Source organism: Bos taurus, chromosome 29 (genome assembly GCF_002263795.3).
Source record: "Bos taurus isolate L1 Dominette 01449 registration number 42190680 breed Hereford chromosome 29, ARS-UCD2.0, whole genome shotgun sequence".
NCBI classification, from domain to species: domain Eukaryota; kingdom Metazoa; phylum Chordata; class Mammalia; order Artiodactyla; family Bovidae; genus Bos; species Bos taurus.
In genome coordinates, this window is record NC_037356.1 from 40,877,406 (window position 1) to 40,896,023 (window position 18,618).

Below are 18,618 nucleotides of genomic sequence, written 5' to 3' on the forward strand. Positions count from 1 at the left end.
ATCTGAGGATGCCAAATTGGCGGGCAGGTCCTGAGCTTTGGGCTGCCAACATGCCCAGCCTCTCTCGATTTCTCAGTGGTGGTGCAAACAGCCTCCCTGTGAGAATCAAGAAGCAAAGAATCCCTCCCACTACCCACTATTGCAACCAGCAACGCCACTCAGTGGACCCAGTCTGACCTCTCAGGACTGGGCCTGCAGCCTCCCCAGGCCTCATCCTCCCAACACAGAACGCAAAGGCACAGGATATCCGGGTTAATAAACAGCTTTATTTGCCCTTGACAGCATCAATTTTCTTACATTCTCAATTAATTTGCCATTAAAGTGCTGGAAATTTTCTTAATCACAATAACATTTGTTAAAGGAAATCAGAACTAATATCAGGAACGTGGCGATCACGAAGAAAACATTTCTCTTACAACACACAGAATGAAAGGCCCTCGTGTGGAGCAAGTGGGTGGCCTAATTTACAAAAAGATTCTAATTCCCTCTCCCCCGTGAGCACCGAACAGGCTGGGACCGACCGCCACCCCTGGGGAAACAAAAAGCAATGATACACAGTTCTAGAAACACCCACACACCCCACCGGCTAGCTCCTCTCAGCCCTCTTTGGGTGTTTGCTGCTTGAGTAGACCCAATTGTAGGAGAAAAAGGTCTGGCTCCCCTCTACTGCCTTCTACCCCACCCCACCCTTACTAACAAAAGCCCCCAAAAGTCATTACAATGAAAAAAGTGGGTTTCCATGATCCCAACACTAACAATGTTCAGTAAAAATGAAGATAATAAACACAAAAGCTGGCTTAGTAAACAGGAGCTCTCAGCATTCAATGCAAAAAAGAAAACAAAACAAAAAACTGAAATCTGAAGGCAAATACTGCTGATTTTGCACATGGGCTGGACGAAGAACTTGGAACCTATCTGTAAAGCTCCGGGAGGAGCCTAAAGGCAGCTGGCTTTTCAGCACTTGCCCCTGGCAGAGGCCAGATCTTTGCATTGTCGCTGAGGCTGTTGGCGTGTTTCTCTTTGGAGTTTATATACAAACACAACCAAGGCTGATGGAGTTCTATACAGATATATACACACACAGAGGCCGGCTACTCTTTCTTTGTGGAAACTGTCAGCTCCACCTCGGGAAGCTGGATGCCAACCTTAGTCCCACTGTCGTTGCTAGAAGAAGACGACAGTCGGGACTTCTTAGAGGATGAGGACACTCCACTCCCCTGTAACTTGCCTGCCTCATCATCGCTCCCAGTCACCTCATAATGACCTTTGCTCTTTGACCCCAATCCACCAAAGGTACCAAATTTCAGCTTGCCGTGTTTCCCTTTGACTTTCCCGCCTTCCAGCGCCACCTCCCCACCCTCGAACTCCAAAGTCCCCGTGGGGGTGGTAGGGGCAGAGTGCTCCCTTTCGTCACTGAAGGAATTTGAGCGGTGGCTTGGCTTCTTGCTTTTGAATAAGGAGAATTTGCCTTTGGGTGAAGATGTGTCGACTTCGGCCTCGCCTTCCAGGGAACCCAGACTGGCCTTGGAGCTCTTCAGGTCACCTTTGGAGCCCGAAACGGATGCTTCTGGTGAGCCGGCCACGCCAGCTTTCCCTTTAGGTTTGGAGAAGGTGAACTTGGGCATCTTGATTTTGGACTTTTTAAGTTTTACATCAGATTCTTCCCACTCGCCCTCTCCAGCACCAGACTGGATACTGGCCTCCACTTTAGGGAAGTTAATATCCACCCCGACTTCTCTGCCCACCAGCTCCCGGCCAGAGAAGGTGAACTTGGGGATCTTCATCTTGGGGAATGTTACTTTTCCAGATCCACTTTCCAAGTGACCTTGAGGCCCAGACACGCTCAGTCCAGGACCCTGAAGTCCAACCTGGCCTCCTTTGACACCTCCTTCTACCTTTGGTCCTGAGAAATGAAGTCCTCCAGCAAACGCAGGTGCATCCAGGTTGAGAGCAGAGGAGAGCTGGGGTCCTTTCCACTCCCCACCGGAACCTTTGACGTTCACGTGCCCTTCACCTAGGCTGATATCTGGGGCACTGACACCCCCTGAAACATCCATGCCTCCTTTGATTTTCGGGCCCTTCAAGCTGACACCGAAATCTGACTCAGGAGATGCCACATTCAATGAAGGCCCTTTCACGTCAATGTCAGGAGCAGCTCCACGGAAACCTATCCCTGAACCTTTCAGGTCACCTTTGATTTCAGGACCAGAAATCTGCCCGGTTGGGAGTTTCACATTCACACCTGGCAGCGCCACATCACATCCAGATGACTTCATCCCGGGCACTTGGAGGCTTCCTTCCAGGCCTTGAACACTGATGCCCGGAAGACCGACCGTGGGGCCTTTCATCTCACCACCGGCCCCGAGGCTGCCTTTTACTTTTGGTCCTTCCAAGCTCAAGTCCACATCCGGCACTGAGATCTGAGGGCCAGAGATCTGAGGCCCTTTCAGGTTCAGGCCTCCGAGGTTCACGTCCATGCCAGGCCCCTTGAGTTCTCCAGTCACCTGAGGCCCCTTGACGTTGATGTCCACATCAGACCCTGGAGCGGAGATGCCAAACTGGGGCAGCTTCATCTTGGGAAGTTTAATACCACCCTCAGGTGCCTCCAAGCTTAGATCAGGAGCACCTACTGATACCGAGGGACACTTGATGTCACCAGAGACGGCCAGGTCGCCCTGCAGGCTTGGTCCTTTCAGGGTCACATCTGGCACACCAATGTCAAGCGCTGCTGTGGCATCGATTCCAGGCACCTTCACTCCATCACCTTCTACCTTCACCTTTCCACCGGCACCTCTGAGGTCAAACCCAGGGGCATGTACCCTCATGCTGGGAACAGATACATCCATATCTCCCTTCAAACTTGGTCCTTTCAAGTTCAGGTCAAGGTCAGGTCCAGAGATTTTTGGCGTAGAGAGGTTCACTGATGGCAAGTCTACTTTTGGCCCCTTGAGAGACACATCAGGCCCTTCAAGCTTGACGTCTGGTGCGTTCAAGCCTCCTTCAAGAGAAGGTAGCTGGACCTCAGCTCCCCCACCGTCCACTTTCACACCAGGGATGCCGATTTTGGGCATCGAAAACTTAGGGAACTTAATTTTCGATTCCGGACCTTGCAGATCTACATCTGGTCCTTCCAGTCCCACACTGGGGACATCACCCTTTATCTTTGGTCCTTTCAAGCTAACATTCACATCAGGGATGGATACTTGAGGGGCAGAAATGCCGAATGATGGTGCTTTGACTTTAGCATCTGGGCCTTCAATGTTGACGTCAGGTGCATCCAGGTTTGCCTGCACCCTGGGGCCTTTCAAGTCGCCCTCTATCTTTGGCCCTGAGACATCGACACCTGGTGCCTTGATCTTGGGAGCCTTCAGCTTGATGTCAGGACCTTCCACATTAATCCCTGGTGAAGAAATATCCAGATCAGGCGCCTGGATTTCACCCCCTATTTTGGGGCTAGGGAGAGATGCCTCAGCTTTAAATTTAGAAGATTTAATGTCAAATTCTACATCTGGGAAGTACATTTTCCCAAACATAGGTTTCTTGGTCTTGGGAGATTTCACGTCAACTTTCAGTGAGGCGTCGGGCCCCGCAACATTGACATCTATGTCGGGAGACTTGAGACTGGCATCAATTTCACCCCCAGGAGCATTCAAATCAAATCCTTGCTTCTTGGCCTTCATTTTAGGCCCACTCATGTGAATTTTTGGCATTTTAAACTTACTTTTCTTGCCCTTGCCACCAACACTAATGTCAGGAGCCTCAACGTTCAGCTCTGCCTCAGGAACTGTCACATCAAGTATAGGTGACTTGAAGTCAGCTTTGGGGCTTTTTGCCCCAAACCCAAACTTGGGTTTCTTAAATTTGGGAATTTTTACATCTGGCCCTTCAATGTTAACATCTGGGCTCTCCACGTGTACATCTAAGCTTGGAGCTTCTAAATCAACTTTGGGTCCCTTGAGGTCCAGTTCACCACCTTCTAATTTGGGACCAGAAATTCCAATTTTGGGTGTCTTGAGATGCAAATCAATGTCAGGAGCAGTTACTTTAGGAGCAGAAATATCCAGTGATGGCATCTTCAAACGTGGGCCACTGAGTTTGGCATCAGGGCCTTCAACATCTAGACTTGGACCTTTAAGGTCTACTTCTGGGCCTTTGAAAGTGCCTTCAATCTTAGGAACAGATACATCAAAATCACCCTTGCCTAAGGAGCCTTTTAAATCCAGGTCAACATCAGGCATGGAAATCTTGGGAGCTTTGATATTTATCTCTGGCATTTTGAACTTGGGGCCTTTCAGTTTTGCATCTGGACCTTCAATGTTCACATCTGGAACATCAATGTCCACCTTGGGTCCTGAGATGTCTATGTCGGCTTTGGGCAGGTTCACATCCACTTCTGGGCCCTCTCCTTTGAAGCCAGGCATGCTGAACTTGGGCATTTTCACCTTGGGCATCTTCAGGTGCCAGTCTGGGCCATGAACATCCACATCTGGGACATCAATGTCCACTTTGGGGCCCTTGATGTCAACTTCAGGGCCCTTGAGGTCACCTTCCACCTTAGGCAGAGAAATGTCCACATCTCCCTTTACTTTGGGTCCTTTCAGATTTAAGTCAATGTCAGGCATGGAGATCTTGGGAGCTTTGATGTTCATCTCTGGCATCTTGAACTTGGGGCCCTTCAGTTTTGCATCTGGACCTTCAATGTTCACATCTGGAACATCAATGTCCACCTTGGGTCCGGAGATGTCTATGTCGGCCTTGGGCAGGTTCACGTCCACTTCTGGGCCCTCTCCTTTGAAGCCAGGCATGCTGAACTTGGGCATTTTCACCTTGGGCATCTTCAGGTGCCAGTCTGGGCCATGAACATCCACATCTGGGACATCAATGTCCACTTTCGGGCCTTTGATGTCAACGTCAGGGCCCTTGAGGTCACCTTCCACTTTGGGCAGAGATACGTCCACATCACCCTTTACCTTGGGGCCCTTCAGATTCAGGTCAACTTCAGGCATGGAGATCTTGGGTGCCTTGAGGTGCAGGTCAGGCATTTTAAACTTGGGACCCTTCAGTTTTCCTTCTGGACCATGAATGTCAATGTCGGGAGTGTCTATGTCCAGCGCAGGGCCTTTAACATCTACTTTTGGGCCTTTCAGATCGCCTTCCAATTTAGGGATGGAAGTATCCAAATCTCCTTTTATCTTAGGTCCTTTCAAGTTCAAATCAATGTCACTCATGGAGATTTGTGGGGTTTTGAAGTGGACATCAGGCATCTTAAATTTGGGTCCTTTGAGCTTCCCTTCAGGACCTTCAATGTCCACCTCTGGCCCTTTCAGATCGCCTTCTACCTTAGGCAGTGAAAGGTCCACACCACCCTTTACATTTGGCCCTTTCAGATTTAAGTCAAAGTCAGGCATGGAGATCTTCGGGGCTTTAATGTTCATCTCTGGCATCTTAAATTTAGGCCCCTTCAGTTTTCCTTCTGGGCCTTCAATACTAATATCAGGAGCATCAATATCCAGTTTGGGGCCTTTGATGTCCACCTCAGGAGCCTTGAGATCACCCTCAACTTTGGGCAGAGATATATCAACATCACCCTTCATTTTGGGACCCTTCAGGTTGAAGTCAAGGTCAGGCATGGAGATCTTGGGAGCTTTGATGTTCATCTCTGGCATTTTGAACTTGGGGCCCTTCAGTTTTGCATCTGGACCTTCAATGTTCACATCTGGAACATCAATGTCCACCTTGGGTCCGGAGACGTCTATGTCGGCTTTGGGCAGGTTCACATCCACTTCTGGGCCCTCTCCTTTGAAGCCAGGCATGCTGAACTTGGGCATTTTCATCTTGGGCATCTTCAGGTGCCAGTCTGGGCCATGAACATCCACATCTGGGACATCAATGTCCACTTTGGGGCCCTTGATGTCAACTTCAGGGCCCTTGAGGTCACCTTCCACCTTAGGCAGAGAAATGTCCACATCTCCCTTTACTTTGGGTCCTTTCAGATTTAAGTCAATGTCAGGCATGGAGATCTTGGGAGCTTTGATGTTCATCTCTGGCATCTTGAACTTGGGGCCCTTCAGTTTTGCATCTGGACCTTCAATGTTCACATCTGGAACATCAATGTCCACCTTGGGTCCGGAGATGTCTATGTCGGCCTTGGGCAGGTTCACGTCCACTTCTGGGCCCTCTCCTTTGAAGCCAGGCATGCTGAACTTGGGCATTTTCACCTTGGGCATCTTCAGGTGCCAGTCTGGGCCATGAACATCCACATCTGGGACATCAATGTCCACTTTCGGGCCTTTGATGTCAACGTCAGGGCCCTTGAGGTCACCTTCCACTTTGGGCAGAGATACGTCCACATCACCCTTTACCTTGGGGCCCTTCAGATTCAGGTCAACTTCAGGCATGGAGATCTTGGGTGCCTTGAGGTGCAGGTCAGGCATTTTAAACTTGGGACCCTTCAGTTTTCCTTCTGGACCATGAATATCAATGTCGGGAGTGTCTATGTCCACCTTGGGACCTGATATGTCAATGTCAGCTTTAGGCAGGTTCACATCCACTTCTGGGCCCTCTCCTTTGAAGCCAGGCATGCTAATCTTGGGCATTTTTATCTTGGGCATCTTCAGGTGCCAGTCTGGACCATGAACATTCACATCTGGAGCATCAATGTCCACTTTGGGGCCTTTGATGTCAACTTCAGGGGCCTTTAGGTCACCTTCCACCTTAGGCAGAGAAACATCCACATCTCCTTTCACCTTGGGGCCTTTCAGGTGTAAATCAAAGTCAGGCATGGAGATCTTGGGGGCTTTGATGTTCATCTCTGGCATCTTGAACTTGGGACCTTTCAACTTTCCTTCTGGTCCTTCAAGGCTCACATCAGGGCCTTCGATGTCCACTTTGGGTGCTGACACATCAATGTCAGCCTTGGGCAGGTTCACATCCACTTCCGGGCCCTCTCCTTTGAAGCCAGGCATGCTGAACTTGGGCATTTTCATCTTGGGCATCTTCAGATGCCAGTCTGGGCCTTGAACGTCCACATCTGGAGCATCAATGTCCACTTTGGGACCTTTGATGTCAACTTCAGGGCCCTTGAGGTCACCTTCCACCTTAGGCAGAGAAATATCCACATCCCCCTTCACTTTGGGTCCTTTCAGGTTTAAGTCAATGTCAGGCATGGAGATCTTGGGAGCCTTTAGGTGCATCTCTGGCATCTTAAATTTGGGCCCCTTCAATTTCCCCTCTGAACCTTCAATGTTAATATCAGGAGTTTCAACATCTACTTTTGGGCCCTTGATGTCCACCTCGGGACCCTTGAGGTCACCTTCTACTTTTGGCAAAGATACATCCACATCACCCTTCAGTTTGGGACCCTTCAGATTAAAGTCAAGGTCAGGCATGGAGATCTTGGGAGCTTTGATGTTCATCTCTGGCATCTTGAATTTGGGACCCTTCAGTTTTGCATCTGGACCTTCAATGTTCACATCTGGAACATCAATGTCCACTTTGGGGCCCTTGATGTCAACTTCAGGGCCCTTGAGGTCACCTTCCACCTTAGGCAGAGAAATGTCCACATCTCCCTTTACTTTGGGTCCTTTCAGATTTAAGTCAATGTCAGGCATGGAGATCTTGGGAGCTTTGATGTTCATCTCTGGCATCTTGAACTTGGGGCCCTTCAGTTTTGCATCTGGACCTTCAATGTTCACATCTGGAACATCAATGTCCACCTTGGGTCCGGAGACGTCTATGTCAGCCTTGGGCAGATTCACATCCACTTCTGGGCCCTCTCCTTTGAAGCCAGGCATGCTGAACTTGGGCATTTTCACCTTGGGCATCTTCAGGTGCCAGTCTGGGCCATGAACGTCCACATCTGGGACATCAATGTCCACTTTCGGGCCTTTGATGTCAATGTCAGGGCCCTTGAGGTCACCTTCAACTTTGGGCAGAGAGATATCCACGTCACCTTTCACCGTGGGGCCCTTCAAGTTTAAATCAATGTCAGGCATGGAGATCTTGGGAGCTTTGATATTTATGTCAGGCATCTTGAATTTGGGGCCTTTTAAGCCTCCGTCTAGACCTTCCACTTTGACTTCTGGGCCCTCAATGTCCATTTTGGGACCCTCTATGTTGATATCGCCTTTCGGCAGATCCACAGCCATATCTGGTCCTTCTGCTTTTAACCCAGGCACACTGAACTTGGGCATTTTCATCTTGGGCATTTTTAAATTCCAGTCTGGACCATGAACATCCACATCAGGTGCATCCAGATGAATTTCTGGTGCCTTAATATCCACTTTGGGTCCTTTAAGATCACCTTCTAAATTAGGACCTGCAACATCTAAGTCTCCTTTGACTTTAGGACCTTTCAGATTTAACTCCACATCAGGCATTGACACTTTAGGAGATGAAATACTTAGGAAAGGCATTTTGAACTTGGGTCCTTTTACTTTTCCTTGGACCTCAACATCAGGAGCATTAATGTCAACTTTTGGACCTGTTACGTCAAGATCTGGCTTTTTGACCTTGACATCTACCTCAGGTGTCTGAACTTTGGAGCCCGAAAAATTAAATTTAGGAAGCTTAAAACGTGATTTCTTTGACTTTCCTTCAATATTCAGCTTAGGACCAGGAATGTCCACTTCTGGGCCCTTTATATCCAACTTGGGAGCTTTAATATCACCTTCCAATTTGGGCCCAGAAACATCAACATCTCCCTTAAGTTTTGAGCCCTTCAAATTCAGGTCAATTTCTGGCATGGAGATCTTGGGCATGTTTACATGCATGTCAGGCATCTTCAGCTTTGGACCTTTTAATTTGCCTTCTGGGCCATGAATGTCAATATCAGGTGCATCTACATCCATCTTTGGCCCTTTGATGTCAAGAGAAGGCCCTTTCAAATCACCTTCTACATTTGGAAGTGAAACATCCACCTCTCCTTTCACTTTAGGGCCTTTAAGATTAAGGTCCAGATCTGGCATGGAGATCTTAGGAGCTTTGATGTTCATCTCTGGCGTCTTGAACTTGGGACCCTTCAGTTTCGCATCTGGACCTTCAATGTTCACATCTGGAACATCAATGTCCACCTTGGGTCCGGAGACGTCTATATCAGCCTTGGGCAGGTTCACATCCACTTCTGGGACCTCTCCTTTGAAGCCAGGCATGCTGATCTTGGGCATTTTTATCTTGGGCATCTTTAGGTGCCAGTCTGGGCCATGAACATCCACATCTGGGACATCAATGTCCACCTTGGGGGCTTTAATATCCACTTCAGGAACTTTCATCTCACCTTCCACTTTTGGTAAAGACACATCAACATCTCCCTTCACTTTGGGGCCCTTCAGGTTAAGATCAATGTCAGGCATGGAGATCTTGGGGGCTTTGATGTTCATCTCTGGCATCTTGAACTTAGGACCCTTGAGCTTCCCTTCAGGACCTTCAAGGCTCACATCAGGGCCTTCAATGTCCACTTTGGGTCCTGAGATGTCAATGTCAGCTTTAGGCAGGTTCACATCCACTTCTGGGCCCTCTCCTTTGAAGCCAGGCATGCTGAACTTGGGCATTTTCATCTTGGGCATCTTCAGGTGCCAGTCTGGGCCATGAACGTCCACATCTGGGACAGCAACATCCACTTTGGGGCCTTTTATGTCAACTTCAGGGGCCTCTAGGTCACCTTCCACCTTAGGCAGAGAAACATCCACATCTCCTTTCACCTTGGGGCCTTTCAGGTGTAAATCAAAGTCAGGCATGGAGATCTTGGGGGCTTTGATGTTCATCTCTGGCATCTTGAACTTGGGACCTTTCAACTTTCCTTCTGGTCCTTCAAGGTTAACATCAGGGCCTTCAATGTCCACCTTGGGTGCTGACACATCAATGTCAGCCTTGGGCAGGTTCACATCCACTTCCGGGCCCTCTCCTTTGAAGCCAGGCATGCTGAACTTGGGCATTTTCATCTTGGGCATCTTCAGGTGCCAGTCAGGGCCTTGAACGTCCACATCTGGGACATCAATGTCTACTTTGGGACCTTTGAGGTCAATTTCAGGTCCTTTAAAATCTCCCTCTACCTTGGGGCACGTGACATCCACATCACCTTTTATCTTTGGACCTGTCAGATTAAGATCAATATCTGGCATGGATATCTTCGGAGTTTTAAAATGCATTTCCGGCATTTTAAACTTTGGGCTTTTCCACTTTCCTTCTGGTCCTTCAAGATGAACATCAGGGCCTTCAATGTCCACTTTGGGACCCGAGACATCAATGTCGGCCTTGGGCAAGTTCACGTCCATGTCTGGGCCCTCTGCTTTGAAGCCAGGCATGCTGAACTTGGGCATTTTCATCTTGGGCATCTTCAGGTGCCAGTCTGGGCCATGAACGTCCACATCTGGGACAGCAACATCCACTTTGGGGCCTTTTATGTCAACTTCAGGGGCCTCTAGGTCACCTTCCACCTTAGGCAGAGAAACATCCACATCTCCTTTCACCTTGGGGCCTTTCAGGTGTAAATCAAAGTCAGGCATGGAGATCTTGGGGGCTTTGATGTTCATCTCTGGCATCTTGAACTTGGGACCTTTCAACTTTCCTTCTGGTCCTTCAAGGTTAACATCTGGGCCTTTAATGTCCATCTTGGGGCCAGAGATGTTAATGTCAGCCTTGGGCAAGTTCACATCTACCTCAGGGCCCTCTCCTTTGAAGCCAGGCATGCTGAACTTGGGCATTTTCATCTTGGGCATCTTCAGGTGCCAGTCTGGGCCTTGAACGTCCACATCAGGGACATCGATGTCCACTTTGGGGCCTTTGATGTCCACATCTGGCACTTTCATTTCACCTTCTATCTTGGGCACAGACACATCCACATCTCCTTTGACTTTGGGGCCTTTCAAGTTTAAGTCCACATCAGGCATGGAGATCTTGGGGCCCTTGAAGTGCATCTCAGGCATCTTAAACTTAGGACCCTTGAGCTTTCCTTCTGGCCCCTCAAGGCTCACATCTGGGGCTTCAATGTCCACCTTGGGTCCAGAGATGTCAATATCAGCTTTAGGCAGATTCACATCCACCTCAGGGCCCTCTCCTTTGAAGCCAGGCATGCTGAACTTGGGCATTTTCATCTTGGGCATCTTCAGGTGCCAGTCAGGGCCCTTGACATCCACATCTGGGACATCAACGTCCACTTTGGGGCCTTTGATGTCCACATCTGGCACTTTCATTTCACCTTCTATCTTGGGCACAGACACATCCACATCCCCTTTGACTTTGGGGCCCTTCAAGTTTAAGTCCACATCAGGCATGGAGATCTTGGGGGCCTTGAAGTGCATCTCAGGCATCTTAAACTTAGGGCCTTTCAACTTTGCATCAGGACACTCCAGATCAACATCAGGCACCTCCACATCCACACTGGGGCCTTTCAAATCTCCCTCCAATTTTGGCACAGAAACATCCACATCACCTTTGACTTTGGGGCCTTTCAAGTGTAAGTCCACATCAGGCATGGAGATCTTGGGGGCCTTGAAGTGCATCTCAGGCATCTTAAATTTAGGGCCTTTCAACTTTGCATCAGGACACTCCAGATCAACATCAGGCACCTCCACATCCACACTGGGGCCTTTCAAATCTCCCTCCAATTTTGGCACAGAAACATCCACATCACCTTTGACTTTGGGGCCTTTCAAGTGTAAGTCCACATCAGGCATGGAGATCTTGGGGGCCTTGACGTGCATCTCAGGCATCTTAAATTTAGGGCCTTTCAACTTTGCATCAGGACACTCCAGATCAACATCAGGCACCTCCACATCTACACTGGGACCTTTGATGTCAACTTGAGGACCTTTGAGATCACCTTCTAGTTCTGGCACAGAAACATCTATCTCTCCTTTCAGTTTTGGTCCCTTCAAATTCAAGTCCACATCTGGCATGGAGATCTTGGGAGCTTTGATATTCAACTTAGGCATCTTAAATTTAGAGCCTTTCAATTTTCCTTCTGGCCCCTCAAGACTCACATCTGGGGCTTCAACGTCCACCTTGGGTCCAGAGATGTCAATATCAGCTTTAGGCAGATTCACATCCACCTCAGGGCCCTCTCCTTTGAAGCCAGGCATGCTGAACTTGGGCATTTTCACCTTGGGCATCTTCAGGTGCCAGTCAGGGCCTTTGATATCGACATCTGGGACATCAACGTCCACTTTGGGGCCTTTGATGTCCACATCTGGCACTTTCATTTCACCTTCTATCTTGGGCACAGACACATCCACATCCCCTTTGACTTTGGGGCCTTTCAAGTTTAAGTCCACATCAGGCATGGAGATCTTGGGAGCCTTGAAGTGCATCTCGGGCATCTTAAACTTGGGCCCCTTAAGCTTTCCTTCTGGACATTCAATATCTATATCACCAACATCCACATCCATTTTGGGGGCTTTCACATCAATTCCAGGACCTTTCAAGTCTCCTTCCACTTTAGGAAGAGAAACATCTACATCAGTTTTAAGTTTAGGGGATTTCAGATTAAGTCCAACATCAGGCATAGAGATTTTGTGCGTCTGTATATGCATGCTTGGCATCTTGAATTTGGGACCCTTTAGTTTCCCCTCTGGACCTTCAATATTTACATCTGGGGCATCAATGTCCACCTTGGGTCCTGAGATGTCAATGTCAGCCTTGGGCAAGTTCACATCCACTTCTGGGCCCTCTCCTTTGAAGCCAGGCATGCTAAACTTGGGCATTTTCACCTTGGGCATCTTCAGGTGCCAGTCTGGACCATGAACTCCTGCATCTGGTGCATTAATGTCCACTTTTGGACCTTTGATGTCAACATCAGGGGCTTTAATCTCTCCTTCTACTTTTGGAACTGTAACGTCATAATCTCCTTTCATTTTAGGGCCTTTCAAATGCAAACTGACATCTGGCATGGATATCTTCTGAGGCTTTATATTCATTTCTGGCAATTTAAATTTAGGACCTTTTACTTTTGCATCGGGACCTTCAATGTTCACATCTGGAACTTCAACATCTACCTTCGGTCCTGAGACGTCTATGTCAGCCTTGGGCAGATTCACATCCACTTCTGGGCCCTCTCCTTTGAAGCCAGGCATGCTGAATTTGGGCATTTTTATCTTGGGCATCTTCAGGTGCCAGTCTGGGCCTTGAACATCTACGTCTGGGATATCAACATCCACTTTGGGGCCTTTGATGTCCACATCTGGCCCTTTCAGATCCCCTTCAACTTTGGGCAGCGAAACATCCACATCCCCTTTCACCGTGGGGCCCTTGAGGTTTAAATCAATGTCAGGCATGGAGATCTTTGGAGTTTTGAAGTGCATCTCAGGCATCTTAAACTTAGGACCCTTGAGCTTTCCTTCTGGCCCCTCGAGACTCACATCTGGGGCTTCAATGTCCACCTTGGGTCCAGAGATGTCAATATCAGCTTTAGGCAGATTCACATCCACCTCAGGGCCCTCTCCTTTGAAACCAGGCACGCTAAATTTAGGCATTTTCATCTTGGGCATCTTCAGGTGCCAGTCAGGGCCTTGAACGTCCACATCAGGGACATCGATGTCCACTTTGGGGCCTTTGATGTCCACATCTGGCACTTTCATTTCACCTTCTATCTTGGGCACAGACACATCCACATCTCCTTTGACTTTAGGGCCCTTCAAGTTTAAGTCCACATCAGGCATGGAGATCTTGGGGCCCTTGAAGTGCATCTCAGGCATCTTGAACTTGGGACCTTTGAGCTTTCCTTCTGGACCCTCAAGGCTCACATCTGGGGCTTCAATATCCACCTTGGGTCCAGAGATGTCAATATCAGCTTTAGGCAGACTCACATCCACCTCAGGGCCCTCTCCTTTGAAGCCAGGCATGCTGAACTTGGGCATTTTCATCTTGGGCATCTTCAGGTGCCAGTCAGGGCCCTTGACATCCACATCTGGGACATCAACGTCCACTTTGGGGCCTTTGATGTCCACATCTGGCACTTTCATTTCACCTTCTATCTTGGGCACAGACACATCCACATCCCCTTTGACTTTGGGGCCTTTCAAGTTTAAGTCCACATCAGGCATGGAGATCTTGGGGCCCTTGAAGTGCATCTCAGGCATCTTAAACTTAGGACCCTTGAGCTTTCCTTCTGGCCCCTCAAGGCTCACATCTGGGGCTTCAATGTCCACCTTGGGTCCAGAGATGTCAATATCAGCTTTAGGCAGATTCACATCCACCTCAGGGCCCTCTCCTTTGAAGCCAGGCATGCTGAACTTGGGCATTTTCACCTTGGGCATCTTCAGGTGCCAGTCAGGGCCCTTGACATCCACATCTGGGACATCAACGTCCACTTTGGGGCCTTTGATGTCCACATCTGGCACTTTCATTTCACCTTCTATCTTGGGCACAGACACATCCACATCTCCTTTGACTTTGGGGCCTTTCAAGTTTAAGTCCACATCAGGCATGGAGATCTTGGGGCCCTTGAAGTGCATCTCAGGCATCTTGAACTTGGGACCCTTGAGCTTTCCTTCAGGCCCCTCAAGGCTCACATCTGGGGCTTCAATGTCCACCTTGGGTCCAGAGATGTCAATATCAGCTTTAGGCAGATTCACATCCACCTCAGGGCCCTCTCCTTTGAAGCCAGGCATGCTGAACTTGGGCATTTTCACCTTGGGCATCTTCAGGTGCCAGTCAGGGCCCTTGACATCCACATCTGGGACATCAACGTCCACTTTGGGGCCTTTGATGTCCACATCTGGCACTTTCATTTCACCTTCTATCTTGGGCACAGACACATCCACATCCCCTTTGACTTTGGGGCCTTTCAAATTTAAGTCCACATCAGGCATGGAGATCTTGGGGCCCTTGAAGTGCATCTCAGGCATCTTAAACTTAGGACCCTTGAGCTTTCCTTCAGGCCCCTCAAGGCTCACATCTGGGGCTTCAATGTCCACCTTTGGCCCAGAGACGTCAATGTCAGCCTTGGGCAGGTTCACGTCCACATCTGGGCCCTGGCCTTTGAAGCTGGGCATGCTGAATTTAGGCATTTTCATCTTGGGCATCTTCAGACTCCAGTCTGCACCCTGAACTTCCACATCTGGTGCTTTAACATCTAATTTGGGGCCTTTGATGTCCACCTCTGGAGCTTTCATCTCACCTTCTATTTTTGGTGCAGACACATCAAGACTGCCTTTCATTTTTGGTCCTTTAAGATCCATGTCAACATCTGGCAGGGTCATCTTAGGAGCTCTGAAGTGCATCTCAGGCATCTTAAACTTGGGGCCTTTCAACTTTCCTTCTGGCCCTTCAAGGCTCAGATCTGGAGCATTGATATCTACCTTTGGTGCAGAGATGTCAAGATCCACCTTGGGCAGATTCATATCCAATTCTGGGCCCTCTCCTTTAAGGCTGGGCATGGTGAATTTGGGCATCTTCATCTTTGGCATCTTCAGGTTCCAGTCGGGACCGTGAACTTCAACATCTGGTGCACTGAGGTCTACTTTGGGCCCCTTCAGGTCCCCTTCCAGCTTTGGCACTGTAACATCATATTCTCCCTTTACCTTGGGACCTTTCACATGCAAATCTACATCAGGCATGGAGATCTTGGGGGCCTTGATATTCATCTCTGGCATCCTAAACTTGTGACCCTTTAGCTTTCCTTCAGGTCCTTCAATATTCACATCTGGACCTTCAACATCCAGCTTGGGTTCAGCAATATCAATGTCAGTCTTGGGCAGGTTCACATCCACTTCTGGGCCCTCTCCTTTGAAGCCAGCCATGCTGAACTTGGGCATTTTCATCTTGGGAATCTTCAGGTGCCAGTCTGGGCCATGAACATCCACATCTGGAGCATCAATGTCCACTTTGGCACTCTTAAGTTCAACATCAGGAACCTTAATCTCACCTTCAACCTTTGGCACTGTGACATCATATTCTCCTTTTACACTAGGGCCTTTTAAGTGTAAGTCCACATCTGGTATGGAAATCTTTGGTGCTTTGATATTCATCTCAGGCATCTTAAACTTGGGTCCTTTCAGTTTCCCCTCTGGTCCCTCAATACTCATATCTGGAGCACTGACATCTACCTTGGGCCCAGAAATGTCCACATCAGGCTTAGGCAGGTTTACATTGACTTCAGGGCCCTCTGCTTTGAACCCTGGAACAGTGAACTTGGGCATTTTCATCTTGGGCATCTTCAGGTGCCAGTCTGGGCCCTGGACATCCACATCTGGGACAACGATGTCCACTGTGGGGCCTTTCAGCTCTCCTTCAAGTTTTGGTGCTGTTACATCATACTCTCCTTTTACTTTGGGGCCTTTCACATGAAAATCCACATCAGGCATGGAGAGCTTTGGTGTCTTGACACTCACTTCAGGCAGCTGAACATCAGGGCCTTTAAGGTTGGCTGCCAGGCCCCCGATATTGACATTTGGGGCATCCACATTGACCTTGGGCCCTGAAATACTGACATCACCTTTGGGGAGACTCACATCTACATCTGGCCCTTCCCCTTTGACTCCTGGAGTGCTGAACTTGGGCATTTTCATCTTGGGCATTTTCAGATTCCAGTCCGGACCATGAACTTCCACATCTGGGGCACTCACATCCACTTTGGGGCCTTTGACATCAGCTTCAGGGACACTGACTTTCCCCTCTACTTTTGGAAGCATAACATCAACACCCCCTTTCACTTTTGGTGCAGCCACGTTCAAGTCTACATCTGCCATAGAGATCCTGCAGGTTCCTGCTTGCCCAGAAGGACCACTAAGTTTGGGGCCAGTCACGGTTCCCTCTAGGCTGGGTGTCTCTATGTCCACTTTGGCACCTTTAACTGCCACTTGAGGGCCTTTAACGTCACCTTTCACCCCAGGAGCAGAAACCTTAATGTCTCCTTTCAGTTTAGAGGACCCAAGGCTCAGATCCACATCCTGCATGGAGATTTTAGGTTTCTGAATAGTCACTTCAGGAGCCTTGATTTTAGGACCCTTCAACTTCCCTTCCAGATCCCCAGAAGCAACCTCAGGCAGGTCGACATTCCCAGAGACCCCAGGAAGCGTCACTTCACCTGTGGGCAGTGTCACATCAATGCCAGGCCTGTCTCCCTTAGAACCGGATACAGAGAACTGGGGGGCCTTCACCTTGGGCACATTCACTTTGCCCCCAGGCCCATGAATGTCAGTGTCAGGAGCTTGAACTTCCACCCTGGAGCCAGAGATGCTGCCCTCAGTTTGGGGCACAGAGATGTCCACCCCTAAACTCCCCTGTGGCTTGGCACCTTTCAGGCCTAGAGCACCCTCAACGGATGGCCCAGTGATCTGGGGGCCCTTCAACTTCCCCTCAAGCCCCTCAGTATTGGCAGAGGGAGCACTGACTTCGGGCTGAGGGGTCTGGATGCTTCCAGCAACAGTCAAGCCTGGTTTGCCACCTTTGTGCCCCACGGAGAGTTCAGGGGGGGAAACGCTCAACCCTGCCTCGGGGGCCTGGCCCTCAGGCCCTACTGAGACACCAAATTTTGGCACCTTCATGGTGGGAAATTTAATTTTCCCGTCAAGAGATGGGCCCTGCCCCTCTACGGCCATGCCCCCAAGAAAGGATGAAACGTCCACCCCTGGGACTTGGATCCCTCCTTTGCTACCCAAGTCCAAGCCCTTGGCATTGACACTGACACCCGGGCTTCCCACCTTTACCCCAGGCACGGTAACCTGGACCTTCGAGTGGCCAGCCCCTGGCAACTCTGGGCCTGCAGTGGAAATGGACCCTGCTCGGATGTCCACGGTGGAGGCTGTGGTGGGAGACCCAGCCCCTGAGCCCGAGGGCAGTCTGATCACTGTCTTCCCAGGCTGGGTCTCCACATCCACAGTGGAGATTTCGGTCAATTCGTGCCGTGGGATCTTGATCTTGAACTCTGGGCTGCTGATGTCAATGTCCTTGGCGCCTTCACGGCTTGTCACATCCACAGTGTAGGCTGTGACCCTCCTGGTCACCGTGATGGTGCGGCTCTGGGTCTCCCCAGCGTCCCCTTCCACTCCATCCTCTGACTTCAGCCGAGGCTTGATCTTCGTGGTGTAGATGCGCTGGTACTCCTCGTCATCCCCGCTCTGCAGAAACACACGCCCCGTACAGGTTGCAGCAGAGTCTGCGTGAGTGACAGACGCCCGGCCACAGCCCAGCCGACAGTACGGTCACCTGCTCCCCAAAGAAGCCGGGACTGTTAGGGAGGGCCATGGAGCCTTCTGGGACCCAGCATGAGGGGCTAAAGAGAGGGGCTGACAGCCACATCACAGGAAGAAAACAAATTATTTGGGGAAACTCTGGCAAGCAAAAGCCATGGGGAAGACTGGGGACAGTAGACTCCTAGACACTGGGGCCTGGGAGAAGGATTCACAACCAATCCTAGATTCAAGTCAGCCCATCAAGTTTCTCAGACGCCTCCCGGCGACCAGCTCTGTGCTGACTTAGTTCAGTTCTCAGCTCTCAACTGCCTGGCCTTGTTCGTTTAATCCAGAGGGGAGTCCTCTCAGGGACCCTTCGGACAGCATCGGTGGAGCCCAGTTGTGCTGGGCTCAACACTTCCACTTTGAGGGACTCATTATTTGTTAAATAAACAAGCCATCGGAAGGAGCAGAGAAACGTCCCTCAGGCACTTCGCTGCCCAGCCTCTGA

At 49.7% G+C, this 18,618-nt stretch overlaps 2 protein-coding genes across 5 annotated transcripts in view; one reads left to right on the forward strand and one right to left on the reverse strand.

Moving 5' to 3' along the window:
* CSKMT (citrate synthase lysine methyltransferase) overlaps positions 1 to 18,618 on the forward strand; it is a 427,761-nt gene that overhangs the window by 307,353 nt on the left and 101,790 nt on the right. The gene's annotated exons all lie outside the window — the stretch shown is intronic.
* Positions 1 to 18,618, reverse strand: part of AHNAK (AHNAK nucleoprotein) — a 91,810-nt gene that overhangs the window by 61,740 nt on the left and 11,452 nt on the right. For 2 of the 4 annotated variants that reach the window (XM_024987667.2, XM_024987666.2), the window contains exon 5: positions 247 to 18,053. The exons of the other annotated variants lie outside the window; for them this stretch is intronic. In XM_024987667.2, coding sequence (XP_024843435.1) covers positions 1,092 to 18,053 — 16,962 coding nt within the window. In that variant the 3' untranslated portion in view covers positions 247 to 1,091. Of the gene's footprint in view, positions 1 to 246; positions 18,054 to 18,618 lie in introns of those variants that run through there. 4 annotated transcript variants of the gene reach the window in all.